Source organism: Biomphalaria glabrata, chromosome 16 (genome assembly GCF_947242115.1).
Source record: "Biomphalaria glabrata chromosome 16, xgBioGlab47.1, whole genome shotgun sequence".
In the NCBI taxonomy this organism is placed as follows: Eukaryota; Metazoa; Mollusca; class Gastropoda; family Planorbidae; genus Biomphalaria; species Biomphalaria glabrata.
This window is the reverse complement of record NC_074726.1, coordinates 21,958,573-21,968,958: the sequence shown is the minus strand read 5'-3', so window position 1 is coordinate 21,968,958 and position 10,386 is coordinate 21,958,573. Positions and strand designations below refer to the sequence as shown.

At 35.6% G+C, this 10,386-nt stretch overlaps 1 protein-coding gene across 1 annotated transcript; it reads right to left on the bottom strand.

Moving 5' to 3' along the window:
- Window positions 1-255: 255 nt before the first annotated feature.
- On the bottom strand, window positions 256-10,032 carry LOC106078300 (uncharacterized). The gene is made up of 4 exons (XM_013239148.2): window positions 9,850-10,032; window positions 6,367-6,584; window positions 3,658-3,813; window positions 256-1,749 (listed from the first exon to the last, which is right to left on the bottom strand). The coding sequence occupies exons 2-4, from the start codon at window positions 6,578-6,580 to the stop codon at window positions 1,577-1,579; spliced, it is 543 nt and encodes a 180-aa protein (XP_013094602.2). The 5' UTR covers window positions 6,581-6,584; window positions 9,850-10,032; the 3' UTR covers window positions 256-1,576.
- Between the last annotated feature and the right edge of the window lie 354 nt (window positions 10,033-10,386).

Genomic DNA, 10,386 nt, shown 5'->3' with positions numbered 1-10,386 from the left:
CAGCCTACCATAACACTTGAGAGATTCGAGCCCAGGACCCTAGGTTCGAAAGCTAAGAGCTTAACAACCGACCCCTCCCTTGCATTTTGCGTAATAATTTATTTTTATTGTAAAAAAAACATTAATTTCGGGGTCCCCTCAAGTGGGGATTATCAAAATTGTTCCTGCCTCTTTCCCCCACCCTAGCTACGCCACAGTCCAGATGGTCGAGAGATAGGTTTACAAATATGGTTTAGTAATAAGTGATAGAAAATGTGGGGAGGAGGGGAAAAGGGGACAAGATGTAGACTCCCTAATGTCAGCTGTACCTGAGACATTGTACTTACACTTATTTCAAGTTGATGAATCTAAACTTGGCTAGTCGCAAAATATGCTGAAATTTGATTTTAATTTTTTTTCTAGTTTTTCAGATCTAGACAGACAGACAGACAGACACAAAATTACAAGTGGTTCTGCCCATTACGGGAGCCGCTAAATAGATCCCTAGGCCTAAATCATTTGATTTATGAACAAAGTTATTCCCACCCTTACCCCCAACAAGCTAAGCGAGCTGCTATGTTATGAAGGTCACGGTCATCGCCCCTACCATATTATTCCTCCATGGATCCCTGAATGTTAAAAAAAGGGCCGTTGATTAGATCACGAACTATGACACACGAGTAGTTACAACTTTTAAAACTGTTTTTTTTTTAAACCCCACGACATGAACAAGCCTATCGATTGTGTAACACCTGAAGTGTGTGTATTTGAACTATGTTTAAGGTATTTCTGAAAGATTTCAAAAGATTTAGAAAGAAAATGTAAGAAAGAATGATGTTATTTACGTAGACTCGCGTACATAAGCTATGATAGACACATGTTGCCAGGTCCAGGTCGATTGAAGTTCTGTTCCCGCTCATCTTCCTCGGTAGCTTTCTTTTTTTGTTGTCAAAAAGATCTTCACCTTCACCTATCCCTTAGTCTGTTGGGGGCACCACAGAAGATCTTTGACCGTCTATTTCCATTCCTCTTTTCTTTTTTGCCTTGGATATAGCCTCTTTCAATGACAGGCCCGTCCATTCTTTTATGTTGTCTTCCCATCGCTTTCTCTGTCTGCCTCTTCTTTTTCATGGTACTGAAGAAAGGTCTTGATGACCCCTGAATACCTTGGAATTTTAGTTTGCGTTTTTCGTTTTGTTTTTTGTTGACAGTCGTTAGCAGATCATCGTGGGGTCCAAAAGCTGTACTATAAATCTAACTATTGATAAACCTTAATAAAAATGTGTTTTATTTTCTTTAAGTTTCAAAATATTTTTATACGCTGATCAATCTATTAACATCATCATATGTATTTGATCTGCTAGAATTGGCTTTCATTCCAATGGAAAGGTTTGCGCTTTATTTTTATTTATAATCTCTCTCTATTTATATGTATTACTCACAGTGATGTAACTAGAGATTTTGGGTCCGTGTAGTGGTAAATATTCTGAATATTTCAGTGTTTGTATACGCGTGTGTACATGGAGTTGTGCCTTTAGGTCACTACTAATGTGTGTAGGTGTGTGTGTGTAATTGAGGTAAATATGTTATAATACAGTTAAGAATATTTCACGCATGCAACCAAGAACAAGACACCGCCAAGACCAATGAGATAGCCGCCAACAACACTCAAGATGAGGGAGTAACCGATCTTTTGTCCTTCCTTGTCAAAATCTTCCTGCTTATAGACACCACCTCCAAAGCAACTGGTACTAATAACAACACAAAGACCTGAAATGTATACAAGAAAAAGATATTTATAAATTAAAATAATAAAATATACCTATCTGATACAAACATTTTTAAAAAGTGGAGCAGTCGGCATAGCCTTTACATTGTCAATGCAGGATTCAGTTTTTTCTTATTACGGAAGTTTCTTTTTCTCAATTGCCATTAGATCATAGGGCGGGTAGCCTGAATCAGCCCTTACAAAATAAACTTAGCAGAAGTTTGGTGACACAATGGTTTCGTGTAGAACGAAATTTATGCATGACTAAATGCATGACGCGTAGGACGTAATCATCTTCTTTTTTGAAGTAACGTCTGTATTATATAAGATAAGAAGATAAGATTTATTGACTCTTCTATGAGGATTGTCTTTAATTTATGAGATTGAAGTAAAAACTTTGATTCTTTTTTCAAATGAACATTCCGCCTTTTGAACATTGTTACTTTAGCTTTGAGTTAGCTAACTATAATGATAAATAAATAAATCATAAGTTTACTATTTGAAATATACTTGTGAATAATGCTTTTTTTTTACACTATTAAGATGCCTTGCAAAAGTAACTTTGGCACGAGTCCCTGATATTGATATATGTTACTTTAAGAACTGTCAAATGTGTGGCTGAATGATATTAACCGCTTTGCTGCCTGAGTAGACTAGAGTTAATATCCCACTTTGACTAGGAGTCTGCTATTCAATATTTCAAAGTTGCAAATGCTGCGCTGCTTAAAGGTAACACCAGGGCCGGCCTTAGGCATACACAAACCAGGCAGCATCCTAGGGCTTCCGATTGGTGAGGGCTTCTCAACAAATAGCGAAGCTAGTCCTCAATGTTATTGTTGGAGTACACTAAGCTTTTAATATATTGCATTATTTTTAGATATTTTTTTCCGTTTATTTTGTATTTTTCTATTTTATTTTGGTCACCAAATTCACTCCATTTTTCTAAGGCGCCGGCCTAGTAATATGGAAGCGTATTTCCCAGATACAACCTCCCCTCCATGTCTACTAAAGATATTTGACCAGATTGCACTGAGCTTGTCGTACAATAGTCGCTGGGAGGAGTCCAAGCGATGTACTTTGCTACATCGATACCTCGTATTTATAGACTCTTGGGTAAGAGACGAGGAGAAGGTGAACAACACTGGGAAAACGTGTGGGTGTCCGCCTTCCCGGCAAATTGCAATGGACTTGGTTCTTAGACACACCAAAGGATGTTAGTATTTGTTAAACTATTGGTCTAGTCGTCTAACGACCGTCTCCATCCGGGTTACACGTTAAACCTGAGAAGCCTTGCGCGGGAAAGCTTCAGAAAAAAATATAAATGGCTGCTATCGTTTGAATCTAAGACTTTAAATTTGCTTTACTGATCTTTGAAACAGCTCTTGTCATCTTGCAGGAGGATTAAAGCATACATATATATGGTAGATCTATGGCGTGTGCATTGCAAGTACTTCATTTTCATTTTATAGTCCGAAACAAAAGTTTTAAACAGCAATTGTATATTTGCATAAAATTTCTAGATTTAAACATCGAAAACATTAACAAGAAAACTTTTAAGAATACATTTATAAAAATAAAATTTAAAAAAATACATAATGCAAAATACTTTTACTCAAGCCAGGTATAGTACTCTGTAATCGTTAGTTCTATGTACCAACGACGTTACCTATTAGGAAATAGGACATTGTATAATTGTGTAATTACTTATTGGTACATTCATCATAAAGACATCTAAATCTAGTTCTCTATCCAAATTTAATTTTGTTTAAACTCGGCGTTATGCTTTAATAGTAAATTTACAGAAAAATCGTTAGAGCCGATTTAGAGATCCGTGTCAAGGTTCCAGGTTCCTCCGACCTTCATAAAGTATTGACTTGAATAAAAATATTGTAAACATAGACAGAACCTACATGCTACGATGCAAGCTGCCAAAACAACCACATTTACAATTTTATTTGTAGGTTTAGCCATTATTCGCAGAACAAAATGGATGCAGGTGAGACTTAAAGCCATTAATCCAGCCAGCATTCCCAAAATTGCAAAAGCACCAGCAGTATTCCACTCATCTGTAGATGTACACAAAAATAATAATCATATAATATTCTATAAGTTTTGTAATGTTATGTCATGATTATTTAAAGCAATATGTGCGGAACAATTAGTTTATATCTTTGTGCTATATTCAACAAATCCAGGCAAACTCACAAAATACCTTCCATTTGGAAGACATCTGAAATAATTCAAGTACCCAAAAAGAAGATCATTGTTTCTAACAAGGACTTATATCCCGTAGCACTTTCATTGATTATATCATTTTTTCTTTTATCGAGATATTAAATCTATTTTATAGAGTTTTACAATCTTACATAACTTGTTTGTTAACAAATGATTTACTGCCTACGGACACCGATATCTATGCAATTCACATAATAATGTTCTATGAATAAATTACGATTCGCTTCTAAAATAAAAAAAAAATGACCATTATTAAACATCTGTTACTGATGTTCAAATTGAAATGCAGGGGAAAAAAAGTTACAAAATTGTGTCTTCAGTAAAAAAGAATGTAAACATTCTAAAACTGTGGTCGAAAATGGAATGATTTTTTAGCTTTTCCATCAACATACATGGTTAACCTAGATTTAGTGAATAACAAACTTAATGAATAAGCAAAGAAATAGACTGGATGTAGCCACTAGAGGAGACCTTCGCCTTGCTTTGGCTTGAAATTCCTCACATTGTCAGACTGCAGGAGGCACAAGGTACCCATTAGCTCAATTTGTTTTTGTAGTTAATTCATCAAAATTGTGATAGTAAGTGTATGTGTTTTGCGTGGCTGGTAGTGCAGTGTGTGTGCCTGTGTATGAAATGACCAGTGGACCTTGAGTGTACATGGTTGAGTGAACAGCAGTGTCAGGACTGTGTGTAAAAGGAAGTCAGTTGAGAGAACAAGTGGCTGGAGTAAAGAGCATAAATAGAGACTAATAAAACCATTGTGTTTATTGAAGCTCATGTTGTTTTAGTGTCTATTACAAAAATAATGTTTATATTAAAAAATAAAACTAAATTTACAATTAAACCTGAAAACAGTAGCCCTAATATTTAAAAATTTTAAAGTGGACTATTTTTTTAAATTTGAAAGAAAGTCATGACAATGAGATTAATTTTTTTGTGTAATCACTGCAAATTATTAGACATAAATTTGTATAATATTGGCTGTTTTTTGCCTTCAATTCCGAAGATTACGGCTGAGTGCAGTGTTTCACATAACTACGCAAACCCAGTTGCGACCTGCATATTTTTCTTGATTTTTGTGTAGACAAAGCCATTGTATGCTGGAGTTCTATTTAAGTTCTTTTTTCCGTCTTGTGCGCCTGTCTTCAATAATTTCTTTTCATTGAGTCTCAAATGTATGTTCCGCAGCTTTTGTGAGTTCCCTTCAACTGTCTCTCTTAGAAGCCATCTGCCGCCAGAGAATGTTGCCAGGTACTGTCCTCTATGCCAGTGAGGGCGAAATGGTGCCTGTGTGGTTCTTTATAGCGCTTACGGGGGGCACCTCTGTAACTCCGTCCTCCTCTAAGCTCGCTAAAGAAGATCGCCTTTGGCATGAGGTTGTCTCACATGCGGGATAAGTGTTATTGACAGCATAAAAAATGAATAAATATATTATACTTTGCCTTCTCACGCTTCTTTATAAGTGTTTCCCTAAAGAGGGGCGGGGAGGGGGGGCTGGCGGATTTTTAAAAAGAAAAATACGAAAAGAGGGCGGTAGGCCAAAAAAAGTTGAAGACCACTGGTATAGAGATTCTAAGTTAGCATTTATATGCTATTTACTTTTACTTTTTTTATCTAAACGTAACGGACAGACAGACCAACAGACAAAAACGTACAAAAAATAAGCGGCTATTATCCTGATGGGGCACTAAACAAAAAGTAAATAAAATCTGATTATTTAAACATTTTGAAGGAATTAGTTTAGTGCCACGTTTTGCCGCGACCGTCACGCTACTGCACACAAGTCGCTGCATATAAAGTCCATTTTAAAAAATGTGCGTGATATTTACATACAAAGTGAATTCTTAGCCTTCATAAACCAACATAAATGTTTTCTTTTAATTTTAGCAGCTATTTGACTAGAAAAAAAAACAGTTAACTTATGTTTATTATTGATGTGAACATTTCTTACACACCTTATGGATATATTTGATTTAGCGATACTGAAAATATAAAAATAAAAATCTTTCTTTGTTAATATAATGTAACACTATCTCCCTTACATTTATGTACTGTTTTAGAATTGGTGTATTTTTATGAAAAAATCGCTTGCATAATTAATTTTATAGACTAAAAGGTTTAATTTTAGAAAACAAAAATTAGCCGTTGCACCTAAACTTTGCTAGCCTAATTGCATGGTGAAATAATATTTGTCATTTCTCTTCTAGTTTTGTGATCTGAGTGTGACAGACGGACAAACGGAAATTTTTCACTAACCTACTTACTTACGGGAATGCGAAAAATGTTAATTTTTTATTTCTGAATTAGTGGCAAGAAATCTGAAAATTCTATGCTGATCAGTAGATCAAAATCTGGCATTGTTATGTTATATTACAATGACCTACCAGTTAATACTTCTTCGGGTATATCCTGACACTTCAATGTCTCTACACAAAACTTCCAAAGTCCGGCCTTGACCTTTGAATCTCCGAAATACTTGTAGTATTTGCCGTATGTCCAGTTCGGAGTGGCCAATGCAACTATTTGTAAAAGAACACCAACACCAATCACAGCTGTCCCAGTACAATGCAGAGCAGTGAGTCCGTTGGGTAAAGCCATCGAGCTGAGGAGATCACACATACACACATAAAACGTGAGGTGTTAGGTTTCATCCTCCCCTCTCCAAATTAAATATCTCAGTTTTTTTTTCATTTGTCTACTCATCGCTGTGGTCCATAATTACCTATAAATTATTAACTAATTAGTAATTTTTCAATTTACTCATTTTGATGTTAGGTCATGGGCGTAGCCAGGATTTATTTTTTTTTGTTGGGGGGGAGGGTTTGGGGGATTTCCCCCCCCCCCGCAAATATATATGTGTGTGTGTGTGTAAGTTTGAGTGTGTATGTGTGTGTGTACATAATTAATCTTTATTACATTCTGACCCTTCATTCTTTTGGAAGACGTTTATTGTACCCTACCATAGGTTTTTCCTGGAGTTAGTGAAAAAGTTGTAGATTCCCAGCCATTGCCAGCAAGGGGGTCTGGGGGAACGCTTTTGAGCTCCCCTTGCACGGGGTGTGGCGCCAAATTGTACTATGATGTCCCTGTTTGCGCTTTTCTCGTAATAGCCTCCATGTCATTGCAACTCTTATTATGCGTAATTCATTTTGTCGGAGAACATGTCCCGCAAACCTCATGCGACGCTCTGTCACAACCTTACTAAGGAGTTGACTTCCAGTTTGGCATAGGATTTCCTTGATTGAGACCCGATCTCTATAACTGATTTCTAAAATCCGTATTAGCCATCTTTGAATAGAATTTTAAGTGTGTAATTTGCTTTTTTTTATATTAAATAGGTAGTTTTTAGTTGCAAACCCTTCTGGAGAGGGAAGGGGGGGGGGGTAAACACAAAACTCCTCTTGGCTAGAATCTGTTGACTGATGTATGGATAATCTCCTATTGAAGAGGGGGTTTTATCGTAGATTTCGAAGGAGGTTTAAAATCAAAATCTTCCTTAGCTATGCTCTTGGAATTTGGGGATTGTCGTTTGCATAATGTTTTTGTTTTGTTTTATTGAAAAGGGGGTTTTGACTGCTATCCCCCTGGTAGGGGTTTTAAACTCAAAACCCCCTTGTCTGCGCTGTGGCAAGTGATGGTTTAGTATTAAAATATCAACTAAAATAAACAAAATCAAAGCGAAAAATCAGTCACTAAATTCCCATCCTCCCCCGGAGGGGCGGGGGATTTCTGGGGTGGGTGGGGTTAGAGCCCCCCCCCCCCTCACTACGCCCATGTGTTAGGTACAACAAAATTTCAACGTGATCCAAAAAATGTTTGTGTACAATTATTTAAAGGACAGCGCTCCACATATTTACTTATTTAGTCATTTGTTTTAATGCTGGGGTATGGGTCTCTATTGTTGGTATTATACAAATATGCATTGACACATCTAAAAGGTAGTTTAAGTGTAAATGATACAGCACAACGTTATACCATTTAAAGTATAACAAAGGAAACCTGTTCATATGATGTTAAGTCTGTTTATAATTTTTATTAAATATTATTGTAAAATGTGCAATAACATTTGCATAAATGGAATTAACTTTGGGATTTTACATTTAAGTAAAAATACAATAAAAGTAGGTAATCAGCTCACTGTATTGGTTCAACAAAAAAAAAACCTAGCAATAGTGTTCATTGGAACATATTTCAAAAATATTGAAAAAAAAGTTGATGGGGAGGGATGCTGATCTTAGGAGATCACTTAACACTACTCTACTTATTCCAGAAAATTTAGAAGAGTTTATTTAGAAGACTTATCAAATGCGACGTGTTGCACTGTTTGCTTTTATGTGAAAAATTTCTTTAAACGATCAAAACATTGGTGAATTTGATGGGGGCCGCCTCTGAGTTTGTGTGATAACACAAACTCTCTTTGTAATCTTGTTTAAAGAAATCTAAGTCTAAGCTTTTTGAATATATAAGTTGCGCGATGGTTGAGTGCTAAAGCGCTTGGCATCTGAACAAGGCGTCCCTGGTTTGAATGCTGGGGAAGACTGGGATTATTACTTTTGGGATCATCAGGGCGCTTGTCTCCACCAATCTCTATTGGGTACCAGATGTTTTACGAGTTTTTCTAGGGTTTTACTAACTTGATCGGGATTCCGAAGACAGGCGTTGGTGACAATAAATAAAAATAAACAGGTTATACTAGTGTCAAAAAGTAACTAGCACACTCTATATTTGTTTTCAATACATATGGGGAAATAATCCCGTCAAGCAAAATAAAATTGATGCCCAGTTAGTATTTTTTTGTGCTGCACGACAAAGTAACAGGCCGCTCAAACGGCTTCAATGTATAATGTTATCTATTTAATTGAAAATTAAAAAATATATATTCTATGTAGGCCCCAGCGGTCAAATAACGGTCACAGTTATTCATGTGACTTTCTCCAGAGCCCCCCATTTCTGTCATGCTGGGTTTTACGAGTTTATCTAGGGGTTTACTAACTTGACAGGGTTCCCCACCTCAACGGGCTAATGCAATAACCAACGAGCAATAGTCTATCACGTTGCGTGATAACTGAACTAAATGGTCATTTGAACTGAACAGTAAATAAATAATCAACAATTTCTCAACAAGAACAATATTTAATAATAAGCTAATTACAAATAAACAATATATATTTTGAACATATGCCAATCAATGAATCATGGATATTTCAATATTGCATTGGTAATCATACAAATAACACACCTCACTAACGCACATTTCTTTTAAGCCCTACGGATCGGCAGCTTCGAATAATATGATACGACTCTAAAAACAGTCACGACTCCAAGGGCGAGCTCAAGACTACCCTCTCCCTCATAGTCCCAAGCCTAGCTCCCATGAAAAAGGGGAAACAGTGAAATTGTAACGTAAGTCGGTAAAGCTCTCGCTGCTACAAAAACAATTCGGGAACTAAGCGTGACGTAAACACACACACACTAGTCTTGACAACAAAACACGCCCAATACAAACTGAATATATACAAAAAAAACAACAACTTATAATTGAAAATGTACTTTTCTTTTATCTAAAAATTCATTTTGAAAGATTTAAACTTTAAAAGAAAAAAAAAATGTTGTAGCGCCCATTGATTTTTTAAAAATGGTATTACTTTAAACGATCAAAACAAGACTATAGCTTGAACATTCCTTGTCCATCTTTGAATTCGATTGGGGCCGCCTCTGAGCTTGTGTGATGACACAAATGATCTCTGTAATCTTGTTTATGATAAATATTAAGAATGATTTATATTTTTAAATCACTTGTCTAATTTGTAAAGAAAAGAAGATTTTATTGAAATTATTAAGCTTAAAAAAAACAACATCTATCTTACCATGATATGTAAAATTCAAAGCCTTAGTAGTTGATATTGTTTCTAATTTTTTCAATTTCCAAATCACTACACGCTAAGCTTGATCGGGCATTTAGAAACAAATATCTTACTGCAAATTAAATCCTAAATCAATATTCTGCATATATTTTTCACCAAACAGGATTTGCTCATAGGTACACACCTGTGTGATTTTTTTTTTATTTTGAGTACTAGAAAAGGTAATGTTACTGTCGTCTGACGTCCCCCCCCCCCCCCCAAAAAAAAAAAAAACAGGACATAAAATTGTTCTGTTTTAATGTGTCTCACACATTTATTCTCATACGGACCTCTAGATGATACTTCTTCAAACTGTGTCGAAGGCATAATATAAATAATAGCAATTACTAATAATAAATTTCTCTATATAAATGACATTTTGTTGTTACTGATGCTCTATTGAGTTATATGCATTTGAGATAAGGCTTTATCTAATGAAAATCTTAATGGTGTCCCTAGTACTGCTAAGTAAACTTGTTGACTCAAACTTTTTTTGTTCTT